At 42.2% G+C, this 22615-nt stretch overlaps 1 protein-coding gene across 1 annotated transcript in view; it reads left to right on the top strand.

Moving 5' to 3' along the window:
- LOC145398718 (uncharacterized) overlaps positions 1-22615 on the top strand; it is a 74107-nt gene that overhangs the window by 14565 nt on the left and 36927 nt on the right. Inside the window, exon 6 of the mRNA XM_080271518.1 lies at positions 17757-17856. Coding sequence (XP_080127644.1) covers positions 17757-17856 — 100 coding nt within the window. The remainder of the gene's footprint in view (positions 1-17756; positions 17857-22615) is intronic.

Here is a 22615-nt window from a genome sequence, read left to right on the forward strand (position 1 = left end):
GAGTGAGTCATTGCTCTCCCTAGGTAGTGTGAGGCGGCGGGGTGTATCACGTGGGAGAGTGTGGGTGCGTTCTGTATCATGTGGGGTTGTGATGGAGGGGGAAGGTGGGGAGGAACCACTCCGAAGCACGTCTTATGCTCCCCAATATCCCCTAACACGTGGGCGAGCTAGGGTGCGTGAAAAATCACGTGGTGTTGTCATGGAGGGGGGAAGGTGGGGAGGAACCACTCCCCAGCACGTCTTATGCTCCCCAATATTCCCCTACTTCATCCCCACAGCCCCCTAATGTTCCTCAAGGCCGTAAGGGTAAGGGAAAGGGAAAAGGTAAAGGCAGAGGGAAGAGGAGTGAGAGTGGGGAAGCCCTCCGCACTCCTTCTCCCCAACCTCCCCCACCAGGATCTCCTCCCCACCCAGATGAAGGCAGTGATGGGGATGATGGGGACGAGGGATTTGTGGGATGGAATTGGGAGGATGGGAGTGATTCTTCTCCCCTCATTCACCCTTTCACTGAGCAGGGGCACTCTGGCTGCATTGCTCCCAGAATTCACCGGAATTCCACCAGGTTGGATTTTTTCCACCTGTTTTTTAGTGAGGCATTCGTGGAGCAGATTGTTTACCAAACCAACCAAGCACCCAGCACCTTGAGAGTGAAAGATTGGGAACAAGGAGTAGGCATTCTATCATATATGATTACCCTGTCTCCCTTTCAGAAATGTTCCTATTTTTTGCCCTGGTCCTTTTGATGGGTATTATACGAAAGAACAGAATTCCGGCTTACTGGACAAGGGACCCTGTTATGTTTACCCCAATATTTGGGCAAGTGATGAGCCGTAATTGGTTTCAACAAATTCTAAGTCGCCTTCATTTCTATGATGCTCATGATCCTGCAAATGCGAACGACACAGATAAGATGAGGCAAATTAGGTTGGTCTTTGATCACCTGAGGCAAACTTTTCCTTCGTCATTTTATCCCTATAGAGACCTCGTCATAGACAAGTCTCGTGTTGTGGAGAGGTAATATTTCATTTAGGCAGTATATACCCAGCAGAAGGCGCCGTTTTGGGTTCAAGATCTTTGTTATGTGCGACTGTAGGACTGGATACGTGCAAGACATAGTCTTGTACACCGGTGCACAGACAGACATAATAGAAGATCGGAGTATTGGACTGTTGGGAGCAGTGGTAAAGACAATGATAGAAGACTACCTTCATCGTGGTCACGTCCTCTACCTGGACAACTGGTACACTAGCCCTCTTCTCGCTCGTTATCTTCACATGCATGAAACGGGAGTCTGTGGAACCGTGACGGTGAACCGGCGTCACATGGCCAAGGTAGGGCGGAAACTTGCCAGGAATGAGGTTGTCTTCTTCAAAGCCAACAACATCCTTGCAACTGTGTGGAACCATAATAGAGAAGTAAGCCTCTTGTCAACAGTTCACCGCCCCTTGATGCACCGTACTGATTCCGTTGATTACCGGAGCAAGAACAGGCGTCACATTTGGAAACCTGAGTGTGTCATGGACTATAACATAAACATGCACCTGGTGGACCAGTCAGACTCCATGATATCGACGGTAGAGTGTGCCAGGACCACGATGAAGTGGTATAAGAAACTGTTCTTTCACTTGTTAGACATCACTGCTCTGAATTGCCAACACCTTCACGCCATGACAACAGGAGTTCAGGAAACCTTTGAAGGGTTTGTGAGGGAGCTCACAAGGGAGATGTTTGCACGTTATGCTGTTGAAAGGCCCCAATATCGCACCCGCACTGCCTCTATTGCCCAAACCCCCCTGAGAATATCCGGCCGCCATTTCCCCACTCCTATCCCTCCCCAGCCAAACAGACCTAGGCCCCAACGCAGGTGTCACGTATGTAGCAATTCCCGGGTGAGACTCACCACACAGAGGAAGGACACCCGTTATGAGTGCATCGAGTGTGACGTGGGTCTCTGTATTCACCCATGTTTCAGTGAATATCACACGTTGATGCAATTCTGACATGGTGTGAATGCGATAGGACGCTGAAACTATGAAGTAAATGCGACAAACAGACGCTCAGTGAAATTATCAGTCATGTTGATCTGAAAATATTAGTATAAAGTGCATACGGGTATAACATACGTGGAAAAATTGTATGTAAGTGTATAAATATGCTGTAAGTGGAAACATACCTAGCGAGGGTTTGATGATGCGATATTCTGTCGCTCAGTGCAATAAATAAGGCCCATAAATATGTAAATATTATTATTGGAAATGCTAACGGGTATAATATAAGTTCAAATTACTGTAAGTGCTGAAATATATTCTAAGTCAAAATATTCCTAGCGTGTGTATAGAGATGCAATATCCTGACGCTCAGGTGAATGAATAAGGCCCGTAATTATGAAAATAGAAGTCAAGTGGAAAAGTGTGTAATATATGTGAAGAATTAGTATATAAGTGTTTGAGTATTATGTTGGTCGAAACATTCATTGCGAGGGTATTTTCATGCGATATTCTGACGCTCACTTGAATAAATAATGCCAGTAAGTATGTACAGTGCAGTATAGGGTGTAAACGTGTGTAATGTAAGTGGGAAAGTATAATTTGAGTGAATAAATAAAGTAGAAGATGAAACACGAATGTTTGAGATTGTGCTTGCTACGTGAATATGCGGTAGCATATCGCTAAATGCCCTCGTAATGAATGTAAATAATTGAAAACATTTACAGTGGTGGAGGAAAGGTTCTATGTAAAGGGAAAAATAATAGGAAAGTGATAAAACAATTGGGTATGTTGAAATACGAGTCATAGCGAGTGCACTTAGTAGGCCGATGTGTGCTAAACTTATGTTACATGTCATCATAATGAATGAAAACATCTGAAAACATTTACAAACAGTAGAAATTGGTAAAATGTCATTGAAACAGAAGTATACAAGTAGAAAAAATTATATGTTGACTGATACAAGAAACTTAGCATATAGCATGTTACGACTCGGACCTAACTCGCTATGCTCGCGCGATGGTACAGTGCTTATTTTTCATTTATATATGTCTGAAATCCATTATATTGCTACTGTTATTGTTTATTAGTTCATATTCAATAAATATAGAGATGTTGTGTGTTATTTCTCCCAGTATTCCCTACCATAGAAAACGTGAGCGCCTCATACGTCAGTGATAGAATACGATACCTGGCGCGGGGGACCTTACCTGTTCCGACCACTTATAGACCACGGTAAGCCCTTTCTTGGTGATTTTCCTTCGTTTCTCAACCAAAGTGGAAGTTTTAGCCAAAATTTTTTTTTTCCAAAATAGCTCAGGACTGGGGGATGTCGGAGGTTCGGAAAACCTCGGGACTTGACGGGTTAAACTAAACACAGTCGAAGTATTCGGGGTCAGGTAAGAACGAAAGAATTTAGTTTTGAGAACAATCAGTCAGTAGTCAAGGTCGCAGGGCAAGGTCAAAGTTCGATCATACAGATCGACTGTGCATGAACAAAATGAACTACTACTGTGAACATTTGAAAGCATTTTAGTTCTTAACTCTCTCTCTCTCTCTCTCTATTTTAGCCAACACCAAACAATAATTTTCCGTAATCCTGTTGGAGTGAAGGGCTAAAATGCGTTCGTTCGTTCGTTTACAGATTTCCTGTATATGCGATCTTTATTAAAAACCTCCACTATAAAAAAAAAAAAAAAAAAAAAAACACTCTAAACATGTTTTTAGGAAGCAGGACTGCTAGGTAGATAACACTGGGATATTCTCGATGGTTCGTGCGTTTTGAGTTGCCAAGTAGCCTGCTGTTGCAAGCAGGTTATGGATTAATTTTATTTGCTGTAATGTTGTATCTGGATGAGTGCTTGTTAAATTATGTAAATTAATTTCAGTTAGTATGATGAAGTGTTCAGAGTGCTATGTAATGTAAGAAAGCTTTGAAATATTTTGGATGTCTCCGACTTGAACTGTTGTCGCTCCAACTTGGAACTGTTGTCGCTTGGAGCACCTAAAACAATCGAGTAGCGAAGAAGGTTATAAAAGGATGAGGGAGAGAATAAAGGAAATTCAGTCAGTTTTACTTGCGGTCTTGTGAAGTTAGTGTAGCTCTGGAATTGTGAAGCGCATTGTAATTCCATGGAAACTGAAAGAAAAGCATTCGGGAGCCGAATGCTAATCGCCCGCCAGAATATGCTATTTGCTAAGCCCAACAGTTTGACCATATCTTGATACCCTGGGAAGGTTTCATGTTGATAGCTCAAGCTTTTCATGAGATATAATGGTGCTAAAGGCAGGCAATAAAAACTAGCTGACATTTGGCAGCCATTTTAGGGACCCTGACCTTGACTCCGAGTGCCCATTTTCGAACTTGGCCAAGATTTTTGCTATATCTTTATACGCTGAAGGTTTCGTGTTGATTGCTCAAACTATAACGGAAACACACACACACACACACACACACACACACACACACACACACACACACACACACACACACACACACACACACACACACACACAGAGGTGGACAAAACAATATCACTCCACCTTGTACTGTAAAGGCAGGAGATAATAAAGACAATGAATGTCAGAAGCCTGTGTTATTTTGACACCTGAGTTTATCTTGTGTACATTGAAAGGCTAACCCTACAAAGAACTATTCACTGGGTGATGTCTATCCTGCACTGAAGTATTGCTGCTAGAGCCTGTGGCAGTGTGGGACGAGGATGTAACAAGAGGTGTCAGGAGCTGGGATAGGAAAGTGCTGCAGAGAGTCAAATCTTCGACATGGAGCCAGAAGGTGTGCAGACAACAAGCCATGCTAGGCAGGAGGAGGCATCTCTAGCTGCAGTCACGAAGTTACTGCAAACACAATTTGAAGGAAAGAAAGAACTCTGTGAACAACTACAAGCACAAAGTGAACAGCTACAGGCACAAAACGAAGAACAGAAAGAGCTCAAGAAAGAACTCAGAGAAAAAATACAGGCAAAAGTGAAGAAGAGATACGATATGAAAGGCGTCAAGAGTCATTACAGGAGCAACAGGAGGAGTTACAACTGACGATGCAGGGGCAGTATGATGCTTTCATGGGGAAAGTAAAGGAAAAACAGCAACAGTTGAAGGAATAAGTATACACTAAGTTTCAGCAGCAAATGCGTGAGGTATGCAACAATGGAGCTCTGACTGCTTTTAGATGACCAGTTGAAGTTAATTTGTGAGAGAAATGAAGCCGTAGAGAAATCTTGCACTGCTGAGCCTCAGTGTAGTGTACAGGAAGCAAAAAAAAAAAAAAGAAAAAAAAAACAGTCTATATTGAATCTTGACCAATCCGAAGCACCTAAAGGTAGCATTACAGTGATGAATAATCAGAATGTAGGAGTTTTGAGTCCTGGACTTAATTATGGGGCCCCAGTTTTTAGGCCCCAAACCAATGAAATGTATGGCTATAATGAGGGTCCAATTAAAAAGAAACCTCAGGAATGTGATGGTGAAGTATCTTGGGATGCCTACCATGTGCAGTTTGAGTTATTACTAATCCGAATGGTTGAAATAATAGGCAGAGGGCAATGCAGCTTCCTACATGCCTGAAGGGTGCTACAACGGAGATTACTTGGCCAGATATCAGTGGGGGACATGACCATGTACAAGACTGAGGTATACAGAACAAGATATTGGACCTGTGTAAGGGATCGAGGCGAATCCCTTCGGCAGCTTGCTCATTATCTGGAGAGTATGGCACACAAGGCGTTCCCTGGAGCAGCACCTAACCTAGTGGCTATTCTTCTGAGGGACCAGTTCATTGATGGTCTGTATTGTGCAGAGTTGAAAGTGCAAGTGAAGCAAGACCTACCAAGAAGCATGTAAGAAGCACTAGCCAGGGCTCTGGAATCAGAGTCCTACATTAGGTCCAGTACATCCAGTTTGCAGGCAGGACGTAGTGCAGGATGCAAGGCAAGAAAGGGGCAGGTACGTGAAGTGAAGAAATTTGATGGAAGTTGCTGGTTGCAAGAAGCCAGACATAGGAAAGAGGACTGCTACAAGTGCAGGAAGGAACAGAAGATCAGAGGAGGTTGCTGGTTCTGTGAATGGTCAGGACATAGGAAGGAGGATTATTGCAAACTGAAGAAGGACCAAGAACAGTTAAACAACAGTGCAAGGAAATCTGCAGTTGTAACAAAAAGGTGTTGGGCATGAGGTGAGGTGGGACACTTCAGCTCTGAATGTCCAGAGAAGAAAATGCAGGATAAGAAGAAGGCTGCAGGAGGACAACTGGCAAGTTGGCCCGAGAAACCGGACCAGCACAATTATGAATTGCAGCACCATCCTGGGTGGGTACATGGCAAAGCTAACAGCCTGAGTCATTGGCCTTGAGACCCAGTTTGCTAACAGTGTAGTAGGAATGAAGATCTTAGCAAGAAATGCAGCTGTACTGCAGTGACAGAGCCATTGTCAGCTGAAGAAGACCTGACGAGGACGCAGACTGAGGATACGGATTTACAACCAGTGCTAGAGTAGCTACAGCGGAGTACAGTGCAACCATCTTCGGAAGAGGGTTCCGGGTTCAGCCCTGTGACTAAAAGCTGCTGGAGTCCATGGGACCTTCTTCGTTTGCACAACAGACTACTGGAGTGACAGTGGGAGAAACCTGATGGCCTCAGCAAGTATTGGCAACTGGTGGTACCTAAGAAAATGAGGTCTGAGGTCTTAGAAGGGTCTCAAAACCAGATCACCAGTGGGCACCTGTGAGTGAAGAAAACTCTAAGTAAGCTGTGACAGAGGTTCTACTGGACTGGCATGTCAGGATGTTGAAGCATAGTGGGCCTGTCATGTATGTTGATCCAATAGTCCAGAAGATGGGTGGGGTTTTTTAGGTGAATCTTGCTTTAGGGTATATACAAGTTTTTTTGATTGTTTATTGGTCTCCCACATGTCCTGAACAAGAATCCAACGGATGCTGCTCCGGCACCCTTGGGCAAAATTTTTTATAGGGGCAAATAAGTACCCCCTCCTTTATAAGCAATTTGGTCAGCCGTTGTAATAATCAGACACTGCTCCCAGTTTCATCTTGAAATTAAGTCATTGAAGATGTGTTCCTAAGAGGAAAGCATGTCTGCCGCCATGAAGAAGGACCATAGAATTCTGTGTTAGCAGACCAATTCAGGGAACAGACATACATCCGGTATGGAAAAGCAAGAGGTGAACTTGTTGGTATTACCCTCTCGCCAGATCACGTGGCACGATGGATCCATTCATATGGTGTCTCCAACACTGTTTCTCTGTCTATGGATAAAATGTTCAAGGATGAAGATAGCATCAGTGTGGAAGAGAAGGAGTCAAAGAAAAGGCATAAGGAGGAAGGATCACAAAGGGTTGAGCTGGATGCAATGGACAGACGGAAAATACGGACTGAACTACAGAAATGCTTCCAACCTCTGAAATCCTCAAATGGAAAGCTTGTGAACATTTTCAATGGGTGCACTACAGACAGCAAGGTCAATGTCCAGAATGCTGTTGCAGTTGGGCAAAATATGGTTTCCAGGTTTCTAGACAAATTACCTGGAGGTTTCTACGAACCAGTGAAAAAAGAGGTGGTCACTATGGAGACAGTGAAGAAAGGAGTCAGAGTCAGAGACAAGTCAGTGTATGACACAGAAAGGTTGTATGCAAGAATGCTCGTGATAAGTGCTCACAGGGGCCTTGACTTAAAGGATGTCCTCATTTATGAACTGGCACCCATCCCATTCAGTCTATTCGATGAATATGGTGATATGTTGAAAGGCAACAAATCCTCTCTTGTCAGCCATCTTCCAGTACTGAAGCATTCAACCATTCAGCCTGAGGTTGAAATCATTGATGGTAATGCAATGCTGTACCACGTCTCCTGGCCAAAGAATGCAACAATGGAACAGCTGGCAGCTAACTTCAGCAAATCAGTATCTCGAAGTCATGAGGTTTACGTTATCTTTGACTGGTACCAGGAGGGATCCATTAAGTCCCATGAACATGAGAGACGTACATCTGGAGCTCTGCCCCCTGACATCAAAATGACAATGACCACTCCTCTGCCAGCTAGGAATGTGCTCATGAAGAATGGCAACTCATTGGCCTTCTTTGTTCAGCACATGATGATGATGATGTGAATGTGAAGATGATTGGTCAGGAGGATGAAGAATTTGGACATGAAGAAGCCGATATCAACATCATCAGCTACACTCTTCTTTTGGCAAGAGAGGAAAGCAGGGCACACATTCAGGTACTGAGTGAGGACACAGATGTGTTTGTGCTGTTTGTATACTTTTGTTGGAAACACCACCTCTCCCAGGAGGTCACAATGAGGAAACTTGATGGAACAGTTATTAATATAACTGCTACAGCCAGAAAGGTTGGAAATAAAAGCTTGCAGCTTTTGCCCTTGCATGTGATTACCGTTGTGTGACACAGTCTCATACCCCTTTGGGAAAGGCAAAGTATCTGCCATTAATGTCATGATGAAGCATGACAACCTTGATCTTACTCCAGTGGGTCAACCAAACACTTCTGAAGAAGTCTTCATGGAGACTGGTCGTCGTCTGTTTTGCCTCTTGTACGGTACCAAGATCTGCACAACCATGGCTGAAGTTCGCCACATGCTCTTCACCACAAAGAGAGAAAAATGCTCCAATCTCCGCTCACTTCCGCCAACAGACGAGGCACTCGCTCACCACATGAAGCGAGCTCACCTTCAGGCAATATTGTGGAAAGTTGCTGAGGAGCAGCAACCCCCAGATGTGAAAGCAGAAGACTATGGGTGGCATAACAGAGATGGGGTCCCCTATCCAGTAACAATGTATAGGCCTGCAGCACCTTCAGACCTGATGAAAGTTATCGCATGTGGATGCACAAGCAGCACACCATGTAGTCGTAAGCAGTGCAGCTGTAAGAGTGCAAAGATGTCTTACACCACATTCTGCAGCTGCCAAACAGAGGACAAGTGCATCAATGAACATACAGTTAAGCAGATGTTTGATGATCCTCTTGAATCAGACAGTGAGGATGATCTGGATGAATAGATCTCTGTTTTGAGCTATGGATGTAAATGTTTAAAGCTTACATATTGTGGTGAAGTGTAGAGGGCTTTATTTTAAATATTTTGGTGAAGGATAGTCGAGAACTTACTGATGAATGTTAGTCGCTGCTGGCATAATAGATTTTGTTGCTGTTATATGCTATTTTTGTACCTTTTGGTAGCTTTTTGCCCATACTATGTCCATGTATTGTCATGATGAATGTGTATGATGTTAAATAAAACTCGTAGACGTTATTATAATAGCACTGACAGCTTGTACATAGTATTTAAAGCAGGTATCCTCTTGATCTTCTGCACAGTACCACAGTGATAAATATGGTTCAGCCGCCATTTTGAATTTCTGTTAATAAAAAACAAATGCCCAAGGGTGCCAGAGTGGCATCCGTCAGATTCTTCATTAGGAAACCCAGGAGGACTAGAAACAGCAAAAAAACCTTGTATATACCCTACTGCAAGGTTCACCTCATTGTCTCCTGGACTACAGGAAAGGACCCAAGAAACGTGGTTTCACCTGTTCAGCTGTAGCAAGTGGGTGCACCAATGGAAAGAGTCGCATTGGACATTGCTGGACCTCTGCCACTCACTGAAAGAGTAAACTGGTATATATATGTTGCCATAGACTGCTTTTAAAAGTGGCCAGAAGCCTATGCCATTCCCGATCAGGAGGCCGCTGTTGCTCAGCTGTTGGTTGACCAATTCTTCTATTGTTTTGGGATGTCACAAAGGCTTCATTCAGACCGGGGTATAAACTTCGAGTCTCCTGTGTTCCGTGAGTGCTGCTCCATCAAGGCCACAATCATGCAGAATGAGGGAAATTCAATTGAACCCTGGGACAAAAACTGGCTAAGTACTGTGTAGAGGGACAGATGGAATGGGACCAGAAAGTACCTGCGTTGCTGATGACATATCGGTCTGCATCCCACGAGTCTACCAGGCACATTCCTGCAAAACTGATGCTGGGCTGCGAGCCATGATTATCAGTTGATCTGTTAATGGGAAGACCACCTGGTGAAGAGCTGCCTACAGACACCTCCAGTTATGAAAAGCATCTTCAGGAAGACTGGCTGAGGTACATCATCAAGTTCGAGGAGCTCTGAAGATTTCAGGCGAAGTGATGAAGTGCAAGTATGATGCCAGAGAAAGTGAGGTGAGCTTCAAGGAAGGTGGCAGAGTTTGGCTATACAATCCTCTTTGGAAGAAGGAACAATCACCGATTCTGCAGAGTCCGCAGGATGGGCCCTACACTGTGATGAACTGCCTCTCATGTGTAAGGTATCATATTCAGGGAGACAGGAAGTCTCGGCCAAAGGAAGTACACGTGAATCGTCTGTGGCAGTATCATGGTCCAGGACAGTACGGCTAGGACGTCCTCAAGGAATTGTGCACATGAACAACAGATGATGTTGAGGAGGACCAAAGGGCTGAACCAGAAGAGGATGGTGACAGTTTCCCAAGAGAAGAAGTGAATCAGGAAGAGGATCAAGTCATTCCAGGAAGAGTGGACTTTGTGGAGGAGCAGGGATGTCGTCAGAATTGTCATAGATGAAAACCTGGTAAGGTGAAGGATTATTTTGTGTATAATTAAATGTTTAGATTGGATTTCAGATTATGTTTGTAAACTTTGTGTACTTTTGTTGGGATGACAAATGGACTAGGGACGGGGTAATGTTCAGTAGCAGAGGTGCTAGCCAGGAGATATTGGAAAATTCCTTATGATTAGCGCATTTCAAGTTGCCAGAGTTGCCGAGTAGCCTGCTATTGTGAGCGGAGGTAGGTTGTAAGGTAATGCATTAATCTTATTTTTTTTCTCCCTGTAATATATCTAGATGATTGTTTGTTAAATTAGGTAATTTAATTTTGGATGTCTCAGATTAGGAACTGTTGCCGCTAGGAGCAACTAGAACAGTCGAGTACTAAGGAAGGTTATTAATAGTCCGTGAACCATGTACCCCAACTTAGGGCGATCAGTACCATTCAAGGTGGCCAATTCTAAGAGGTATATTTTGAAAGATAGACATCTGATGATCACATTTTTGCATAATAGCAATTTGGAATCGGTAGTTTACCTTCTGAAAAAAATCATCAAAGGAGATGCCCCTAATGCACAGACTTATGTCAAATAAATCAGTAAATTTTTGCCACAGTCTGATGAAATTGATACATTTGTGATAGAATATAAAACAAAATATACAGTTTTTATTTTCTTTATGATACAAACATATTCTGTTCAAAATAAAGACATAAATCCTGTTAAAATTATTGTATTTTGGGAATACACTCATTGTTGGAAAAACTAATGTCTGGAGAATGTTGATGATCAACAGTTTTTTCTAGTCATCCTTATCTTCATCATCATCATCATCATAAGCATTATCACATTCATCTTTTCTGTCAGCATGTTCATCAGTTGGCTGGTTCTCACATGTTAACAGCCTGCAGAGTTCCGGACACTTCAACCCATTGACAGCACAGCTACATTTGAGTGCTGTGCAAGACAGTTACTGTGAGTTTTTCTTGTCCTCCGATGATTTTCACCTCCCAACCATATGCACTGGGTATTGGTACTTGTGGGTATTGTTCCAGACATCTCTAGATAGCTGTCTGAAAATTTGCACGAAAAATATGATTTTGCAAAGCATTACTGCAGGATGGTAGATGGTGTTGCTCATTATGTCCTTTTTTGGATGCAAACAGACCATAGCGCATTTCATTAACTTTTTCAATAGCAGTTTTTTTTATATAGCCTACTGGTGAATTATTCTAGCCTGTCTCTAAGAGATTGGAATACAGTCCATTCTTTCCCAAGATCACAGAATATAATCTGTAGCTAAATGTTATCTTTCAACATTTTAAAGGCGTTCAGCTTCTCACCTCCAGCAAATGTGCTGACAAAGTCACAGCCGGTAAAACGGAGCATTTCAATAATTGCCTCACAAACAGTTTCACCTAGAATCCTAGCGATTTTCTGTATCTTTGTGTATTTCACTCTAGCCTGGATTCCACTTTTCCATAAAAGTGAGTAAGGAATGTCTTTATCGAAGGCTAGCAGCAAAAGAAACACATCTGTGTAATCTGAAACGATGATAATTGTCTTGAAACCACAGGGATGAGCTAAGTGTAAAAGGATACGTGTGTCAGCCTCTTCTTGGGTTGTTTTTAGGTTTGCCACAATGTCACAACTTTGGGCACTTATCCAATGACAGATATCATTGCATGTAGCAAATTAAATTTTGCCATTTAGTCTGTTGACATGTCTCTCCTGCTTCCATTCAAGGGCAAGGAACTGAATGAGGGAAGTGTTGTTGCTTGTGGAGGTAAGAAATTTTCTCCACTGTACCCCAAGCTGTTTGGCCTGAATGTTTTTGTACTCTATGCTACTGGATGTAGAGTGGCCTGTCTCTCAGCATTTTTGATAGAGTTTTCGTTATAAACATCAAAGACAATAACTAATCTGCCACTGTTTGATGCTTCATGAATGACCTTTGACAAAACCAAAGATGCAATGTCTCCAAATGTTGGAGGACTCACTTCTTGTGCAGAAACTTTTTTTTGTAACTCCTTGGAAAGTACAGACTTGGCCGTTTTCCTCGGCAGGCCATCAGCTGTAGCAAGCGACGACGACAAGGGACCTAGTGCGAATTTTAAAACCTCTTTCATGTCAAGTTCCTGTATCTGTGCCATCATTAGCATATTGCTAGAGAGTCAAGTTTTTGCTCTCAGAATGACATGTCTGCCATTGGTTTTCACTTTCTTGGTTTTACAGGTTTCACTGAAAGTCTTGAGCTTCATTCTAGGAAGATCATGGTATTTAATCAGTGGAGGACTGGTCTCCAGTCTCATCACATTGAAGTTCACGTAAGCATTTTCACCACGATTATGTGCTTCTTTTAGATCTTCTACAACATCATCTGGAGTTACAGTGGCTCTTACAGTGTTGACAAGCTTGCTTAATTCTTTGAAAGGATTCACCAAGTCACCTACGACATTAATCATTGAACAAACAACAGTTTCGTCTTTCAGCATTCGTGGCTTGCGCTGATCTGCATGCTGCATGTCTGGATTGTTTAGCTGAACCATCTCACACAGCATCCTGGCGTAAGTACTTCTGTACTCTGCAGTTAGATAATATTATCTGAAGCATCAGTATTCATACTAAAGCGACAGGTTCCACCTGCAGTTTTGGTGTCTTTGTTGACTGTTCTTTTGTTGCCTGGTCAACAGGGATGCGACCAAATGTACTGGAGTCTCCTATCTGAACAGCAAGCCAGGTTTCTTTGAAACTGTCATAGTACATATTGATTTGTGTCAGACAAGTTAGACATTTCAGCAAAATACACACTGAGATAGCATGCAGAGTTGACTTTGTCATACGCAAAGCACCATGGAATCAATGAACAGATGCATGCCATATGGAGCTCGCAGTTTCTCTCCCTTGTAGCCCGTAGCAGACAAAGCAATACAGTGACAATGTCAATGTAGCTCATCCAGAATATTGACAAGTACTACTGTCATACTGAAGAAAATCTATGCATGATGCAGTGTAATGAAGCAAACCATCAAGTTCCACATTTGACATCGTCTCTTCATACATCTCTATGCAAAGATTTTAATGAAGGTCATGAATAATTTATAGTCCTACTTCAATGTGTGGTGAATAATTATGTTCCATCTATGGGACGAATTCCTTGAAGACAGTGCGGAATAAAATTTCATATATACATTTGTGGGTTCTCGCTGTTCTCTTGTACTGGCGGCCTTCCATGACACCAGAAACTGATCATTCTGGAACAATACCAGCTTCTATTATAATGTCTTTCAACCCGCCATCTTGAAACTGTTTTCCAACAATGGAAAGTAGATTGAAAATAGTATGGAATGCTCCTATCTGCAGGATTACACTCTTAAATCTGTCAGCATGTTTCCACACAATCTCTATAGCCTTAGCATAGATTGCCTGATCAAACACAACTACTGTTTTGGAAAGATTGAGGGTGTCCTTGATCTGCATTCATTGCTTTAATATTTCATGTATGGTTTCCATATCATTTGCTGGGGCATTTATAGTTGGGAGATATCCTATGTCAGCTCTCTTCTCATAACAATATTGACACCTGTCTATCCCATCACTTGTTGGTTGTCTCCTTCGACCTGTCTTATAAGCATCCATACAAGATTCTTCTTGTGTGCCATAGCAGTCACGTTAGTTCTATCACCGTCAACACTTTTGAGGTTAGAAGGACCGACTTGCTGCCCTGGCATGTAGATAGTCAAGGGATCCTCGTGTAATGTCAGGTTTCTTTTCTTGTTTTTCTGAATAGCTGGAAGAGGAGGTTTGTATGGCTTTGGTCCAAATATCTGTGGCTGTACAATTATGCCTTTAACTCTGTGAGATGTTCCCTGTCCTATCAGGGTCTTCTGTAGTTGATCAATGTTTTCTCATGCAAGAGTTGTAAATACATGATCTTGTATGTTTTCCCGCAGGATAATGTTATCTGTAGCACCAGCGAGCTTTAGCAGGCACAGAGCAATTTTATTTTCTTCTATAGTAGTATATGACACTCCACGACCAAGCCTGTTCAGAATCCAGATAAGCTCAACATTGCCGGTCAGTGCCTTTACAGCAGATGGCAAAAGTACATATTTAGCTGGAGCTTAAGATCCCCCACTCACTGCATGTATGAGATCCTGAGCAAGTGAGTCTACTAGCAGTGAACTTAGTTTTCAGGATTGTTTGGAAGGCACAGCTCCACTGATCAGTGCAAAAATGAACTTTGTTACATTTTCTGGGATTTTCACACTACTAGTTATGACTGAGGGTAGAAATGGCCATTGTCTATTTTCATCCTGGTCTTTTATAACAGATCTTAGGTGTAACGCTGCTCTCTCCAGTGTCTGCTGAACATTAGTAGAGTTTTCCTGAAGTATTTTCAGCTTGCACTTCAGCTGCTGATTTTTATGTGCCAGGTCATAGGCAGTTAAGCTGTATGGAAATACCATGAGCTTCCTCTTTTCATCGGCAAATACATGAAGCACGTCTCCAAGCTCAGCTTCCAGTTTCCTTCGAAAGTGTTTTTTAGTGGACTCTCGTATTTCCACTCCAAGGGACAGCATGCGGTCCTGTAACACATTTGTGAGCTCTGCTAGTTTCATAACTCTGGGTGATTTAAACAGTTCACATCAGCTATACTGCAACAAGTGGGCATAGGCATCCCCTTCAGCCTCCTTGTACTTGTAATCAGAGTCCTCAGGATCATATAGAGTGCCTGTATCAGTACCGTCTTCTATGCCGTTTAAGTTGATATAAAGTCTGCAGCAGGACTTATGATACTATGCCTCTGCTGCAACAAGCTCTCTTGAGGCAAGAGCTAGAATTATGGTGTCATTACGCTTTGTTGCCACTGCTGGTGTCTTAAGTTTGCTTGTAATTCAACACACTTTGTCAAAGGCTTTCTAGTTCTTGGCCCTTTCCTGTATTGTGTTGCCTTTTCCGGTAGGCAAAATATGCAAGATTTATCTAAACTCTTGAGGCTGAGGCCTGTTTCCTCGCGGAACATCGCTTCATCTGTGAAAGGAAGCCGTCATCTTTGCCTTCAAGTTCATCCAAATCACACTTCGTAGTGAACATCTGGCGACATTTGCTATGAAAAAATACCTCCGGCACATCTTCTTCCCCTACGGTTGTAGCAATGTCCAGCAGCGGTGTATGCTGTCTTATCCTGGTAGCTCTAAGAAGAGTGTTCCAAGAATCACAGTCTCTTGATGATATGAGATCACTGTGTGGAACATCGTCGCCAGAATGGATTATGAATGCCTTCTCTGTATGCTGATCCATCTTCAGTGTGCAGAATAACGTTCACTCATGCACCTGATTAGACACAACGTAATTAAAGAAATGAGACAAGAATGAAATTAGCATATGCTGAGGTAAGCACAGGTAAGCCGAGTAAGTATGTCACAATTTTTTAGATTTATATCACATTCCTGGGAAGTATATTAATTTAAGGCTTATGAGAATCCCAGCCGCTACGTGGTAGTATATTGGCGCTGTTTTTCACGACACTATTAATTGGATTCTAATGATACTTGACAGTGTTATCTAATATACTTTCCTTGATATTAAACTGTTTGACGTTTTGTGAACGGAATGACTGTGACAAAGAGAAAGCATAAAAATCCACCAACCTTTGGTGATGTCAGGCTCATTTATTATTTAGTGGATTTTGATAAAATTTTGCATAGTGTCTTCCTATAACCAACACTCCACTCAACAAAACTTGAATTACAAACAACACAATGATCATTAAATGTGAGTTAAATCCACATGTACACACATACCCATCATCAACCCTATTTTCCGAATCTTCAGAAAATAGATTTTTGACACAAATTTGCAGCTGTCTAGCCAGTGTAAGCTACCTGGTTGGGATCTGTATCATGCAGATTCTCAGTGCCTATGGGTAGATCTTTGAAATGAAACAAATAAACCTTTCATCTTTTGTGGTACTGACCACCCCTGGTACCTCACAGACTCAATAGGATGGGGGAAAGAATAGAAGAGGTTCAGTAACTTTTATATGTGGCATTGTGAAGTTAGTGTAGCTCTGGAGTTGTGAAACAGACAGTGTAATTACATGGCAAATAAAGACAACGAAAGTCAGAAGCATGTGTTATTATGACGCCTGAGTTGATTTTGTGTACATTGAAAGGCTGACCCTACGAAGAATTATTCACTGCGCAATGTCCTTCCCATACTGAACTACCGCTGTTGGAGCCTGTGGCAGTGTGGGACGAGGACGTAAGAATCTAAATATGTGAAAAAAAATCAATTCCCTAAATATATGAAAAAATCCAAAAATCACAATGTATGAAAAAAGTCCAAATCTATGAAAAAATAGCTTCAGTTTAAACGTATGAAAATTAAAATCAAAGTATGTGAATAATAAGAAACTTAAATATATGAAAAATCACTTCAAATTTAAGTCAATAAAATATCACATATCTAAATATATAAATGACCATAATGTTTAAATCTGTGAAAAAAAATAGCTACAAATCTAACTCTATAAAGAGACCTGCCATAAGATCATCAGTAACCCTAGCTCAGTTACGGTTTCAATTTGGACCCATGTTAATAAAGTATTTTTTTTATTAAAGATTCCCTCACTTATAATTCTCCAAAGTTACGTCCTTTCCTCCTGGCACCCTGATCTCCGCTTCATGTACCATTTTTGCTTTATGTGCTAAGTTTGATTTTCACAGGATGATTACAAGGCCATTTTTTTTTCTCTCAAGCAAAACTTCACCTACACTTACCTAACAAACTAACATAACATGGTACTCAGGAAACAAAACAATCCTAACCTAGACTTTCCTGCTTAAGAAATAATGCAAAAATGGGACAGAGAAGGGAAAACATTCTCCCGGAACACCTAGACCGGTATTCTCGTCGGTTAAGAAATCTCCTTAACCCCATTTCCTCAACGACGTATTTTGCTTTTTACACCTTACTGTCCTTGTTTGTGTTATATAATTACTTATCACCATACGCTTCATAAATAACTTGCAAAGGATTTTGACTACCCATATTTTAAAATAAATTGCTATGGAGATGTTAGGGAGCTTCCTTAACCGACGAGAATATAGACCCGTGTGTATTTCTGCATCCCTCTATAAAGTGTCATAATACTCACAGAACTCTTTGTGAGCAGGTCAGTGCGATTTCTACGTTGGCCAGAGCACCTACTTTCCACTACCACTGACGATATTGGCGCAGAAAAACAGTCCTGTTTCGCCTGCTGTGGATAGGGAGTAAGTATGCTGAAGTGAACGATCAAAACAAAATGCAAAACACTCATTACACCCAGCTATGCGTGGCCAAATAGGCTTCACTAAGGCAATTTCAGTGACTTGCGTTTTTAAAGTGAAAAATTTATGTGAGTAGAGTGACAATGTAGGGATCTGAAGATAGGAAACGTGGAGGACTAAGAAGAAGAATTGATGTTAATGGACTTAGTTAGTAGTAGTAGTAGAGTTAATATTAGCAAAAGTGGTAGTAGAAGTAGTAGTAGTAGTAGTAGCACTGTTGGTGTTAGCAATACTAGTAGTATGATGGTAGTAGCAGTAGTAGTAGTAGTAGGAGTTGAATAGTGGTGGTTGATGTAGTAATAGTGGTAGTAGTAGCAGTAGTAGTAGTAGTAGTAGTAGTAGTAGCTATTTTGGTGGTGGTAATAGTAGTAATAGTAATATCGGTGGTGGTGGTAGCAGTAGTAGTAGTAATATTGATGGTGGTGGTAATAGAAATAGTAGTAGTTGCAGTAGTAGTAGTGCATTCATCATGATGAAGTACGCGACCTCACTGCGAAAATACTACAGCAAATATGCCATGATGTCTCCAAAGACATCTAGACGGTGAGCACTTCATACACAGAACAACAAACACAAATGATGCAAGAATGGATGTCAGTGTTCGAGGTTTGGGGGCACTTGGACAGAGGGCTTTCTTCGATTTTAGGATATTTGATCCTCTCGCAGCATGTCTTCGCGATATGTCTCTCGAGGCTGCGCACAAGAGGAATGAACAGGAAACAAACTACCAAAAAAGGATCCAGCATGTGGATCGCGTTCGATTCACTGCCCTTGTTTTCACAACATCAGGTGGGATGGGTCCAGAGGCAGAGATTCTCTTCGAGACTGGCACAGATTCTTTCCGAGAAGAAGCATTAACCTCACAGAGTTCTGTTATGACCTGGATTAGATGTCGACTGTCATTCTCCCTCATGAAGTTTGCACTCCTATGCCTCAGGGACACAAGATCATCAGCCGTCAAGCCTGTCTCTCTGGCGGGTATGAATTACGAAGCTACTGTGGTCGGCAGCCCCATAGATCAACAACTCCAACAGATTAATGTCTTTATAAGTACTGTAATGTTAATGAGAAAAATAAAGTAATAACAGTTGTAATCTACAGCTGGAAACCACAGTCGTTGGCGTGTTTTGGACCAACAGATTGTATGATAAGGGCCAGTGTTATCCTTCACATTCGATTCTAAATGGTGAGCTGTATTATAAAAGTTGGTTTTGATCATAATTCCCAAATGGATGAAGGTAAAATTAGAAAAAAGTCGTTGTAGTAGTAGTAGTAGTAGTAGTAGTAGTAGTAGTAGTAGTAGTAGTAGTAGTAGTAGTAGTGGTGGTGGTGGTGGTGGTGGTGTTGTGACCCCAGGCTCATCTACAGTAGACGTTAGTCTGGTGTAATTTTCTTGTCTTATTTTTACCATCATGGAGAAGGCAGAGTTACAGTATATTGTTGATTAAAACTTACATGGAAACTGAAATTAACAATAGATTGTGTGTGTGTGTGTGTGTGTGTGTGTGTGTGTGTGTGTGTGTGTGTGTGTGTGTGTGTGTGTGTGCGTGTGTGTGTGTGTGTGCGCTAGTTGATCTGATACTGCACGAATCCTTAAGTTACAGACAAGAAAATAATTATCTCTGGGTCATGGCTCCTTGATACCATCAGAGGAGGTGGAGTCTATATATCTATGTATCGACCTATCCATCTATCTATAGCCAGACACCTCAATCCCCTGGGGGTGACCACAAACAAATCGTCTCCCAGTTGCCCTGCCCTCTGCATTTTGCTGCCCTCTTTCACACTGACACTCCCCCTCTTTCTTCATCCGTCCATTTCATTCTTGATCTCTCTATCCCCTTTTCCCCTTCCATCTCATTCATATACACTCTTCTTCTCAATCTCTCATTCTCCATCTTCTTCACATGACCACATGAAGTAAGGTACAACATAAAAACATACGAAAGCGCTAAGTAGTATAGACTGTAGCACCAGTCGAACAGGGAAGTACTAAAGGAGGATGGAAAGCTGATGACGGGGAGAGTTGGAGCTCCCTTTTCATCAGCCCTCAGGACTAGTTCCTGACCATCCCCCTTTCCTGAACTTTTTCAGTGATTCAGTAACACAGAGAGTAGGCCAGCATACTCTCCAATACAAGTTTCTCTAACCATCATCACTAAACTACATGCACAGTACACAATACTGTACACTTCCTTTTCAAAATTAAATAAAAGAAAAATGGCGCAAAACAACAATGCCTCGGAGTCCCCAGGGGGAGGGGACCAGAAATGCCTCTACCATCCGTCCCTCTTCCGGTAACGACTCTTTGAGTTGCCTGGATCCACTGTCTGACTCACTTCTTAATTTCTGCAACATTCACGGCCTTTCCTCTAACATTCTGTCTGTTGAACACCACCCCTCCTCCTCTAAACCTCACTTTCTCTTTCTTACTGAGACTCAGCTGTCTGAGGCAACTGACAGCAAACCCTTCTCTGTATCCTCCTACTTTCTCTTTACTTATTTCAAAGCCAAAGGTGGATGTTGCGTGCATGTACGCAACGACCTATCTTGCTCTCGTGTTCCTGAACTTGATTCTTCTGAATTCTCTACTCTCTGGCTTCAGCTCTCCTGTCATTCTCTGACTAAATATATGTATCTGTGCTGTTTACATCTCTCCTAATTCTACTGACTATCAAAAATTCTTCGACTATCTTACTTCTATGATGAAACAAATTCTATCCATTTCTCATTTCTCTGAAATCTCCATTCTAGGAGACTTCAATGTTCACCACCACATTTGGCTCTCCTATCCTTTCATTGATCCACCTGGTGAACAAGCCTTCATCTTTTCTATCCTCAATGACCTAGAGCAGCTTATACAGCACCCTACCTGTATCCCTGACTGCCTTGGAGAGAGCTCGAAGATACATGACCTCTTCCTTACAACTTACCCTTCTGCTTACACTTAATCTTTTCTCTCCGTTGGGCTCCTCCAATCATAACCTTGTTACCTTAACCTGTCCTATCGCTCCAGTATGGTCTGTGGACCCTCCAAAGAAACGTCGTCTGTGGCACTTTGGAGCTGCGGATTGGGAGGCCCTCAGGCAGTACTTCTTTGATTTTCCCTGGAATGATTAATACTTCCATGGCCGGAAGCCATCTGAGTATGCCTTGCGCATTACAGAGGTTATTCTCTCGGGCATGGAGGCATACATTCCTTTCTCATATCCTCTGAATAATGCAAGAAAGCCTTGGTTTAATCATGCTTGTTCTAATGCTGTCGCAACAAGGAGAGGGCCTATAAAAGGTACCAGAGCCAACCCACCACCGAATCACATTTTTTTTATGTTTCTGCCCGGAATCGTGCTAAGTCTGTTCTTTGCTCTGCAAAAAATAATTTCAATAGTTCTAAATGCTCTCAACTCTCCAACTCGAATTCTTTCCGCTCCTTCTGGCACCTTGCCAAAAACCTTTTTAACATCTTTACCTCATCATCCTTCGCTCCTCTTTTCTACTCTGATGGCTCTGTAGCTATTTCTTCTACTGATAAAGCAGATCCGTTTGCTCAGACTTTCTCCTCCAATTCCACCTTAGATGATTCTGGTGCTGTTCCTCCCTCACTTCCCCCCTCTGACTTCCTCATGGCTGACATTAAAATTTCTTCAGCTGATGTGTTTTCTGCCATCACTGGCCTCAATACTAACAAGGCATATGGGCCTGATGGGGTCCTTCCTGTTGTCCTCAAGAACTGTGCTTCTGTGCTCACACCCTGCCTAGGTAAACTCTTCCGCCTTTGTCTTTCTACTTGTACCCTTCCTACTTGCTGGAAGTTTGCTCTCATTCAGCCAGTCCCAAAGAAGGGTGACCGTTCCCAAGCCTGTAACTATCGTCCAATTGCATTAACATCCTGTGTTTCAAAAGTTTTTGAGTCCATTCTTAGAAAAAGTTTAAAGCATATTTCCTATTACAACCTTCTTTCTGATCATCAGTATGGGTTCCGTCAGGGACGCTCGACTGGTAATCTTCTCACCTACATTTCAGATTCCTGGTCATCCTTCTTTCGGGACTTTAGCGAAAGCTTTGCGATTGCACTTGACATATCAAAGGTTTTCGATCGAGTCTGGCATAAATCTTTAATTTCCAAAATGCCCTCTTACGATTTCTGTCTTTCTATCTGTGTCTTCCTCTACAGCTTCCTTTCCGGTCGTTGTATAGCTGCTGTTGTAGACGGCCATCGTTCTTCTCCTAGATCTTTTACTAGTGGTGTTCCTCAGGGTTCTGTCCTATCACCAACTCACTTCTTTTTATTCATCAATGATCTTCTAAGCTGTACATCTAATCCTACCCATGCGTATGCTGATGGTTCCATGCTTCACCTTTCCATTCGGTTCCCGCAACTCCATCTCAGCAGTTTCTTCAAGAAACAAGAGATGAGGCTATGGTACACCTAATGTCTGACTTGGCTTGTATCTCTGACTGCGGTAAAAATAATCTTGTTTTTAATGCATCAAAGACTCAGTTTTTACACCTATCAACTCGTCAAAATCTTTCACAGGAATACCCACTAATGTTTAATAATATCCAGCTCAATCCTGCATCATCCTTTGAACATGCTTGGGGTTTCATTCACACGAGACTTATCTTGGAAAGATCATATTGCATCTCTTGTAAAATCTGCTTCCAAGAGATTAGGTGTGCTAAGCCGACTCCGTGCCTTCTT

This window comes from Coenobita brevimanus, chromosome 46 (genome assembly GCF_032717465.1).
Source record: "Coenobita brevimanus isolate Jiangsu-jjx chromosome 46, ASM3271746v2, whole genome shotgun sequence".
Lineage (NCBI taxonomy): Eukaryota > Metazoa > Arthropoda > Malacostraca > Decapoda > Coenobitidae > Coenobita > Coenobita brevimanus.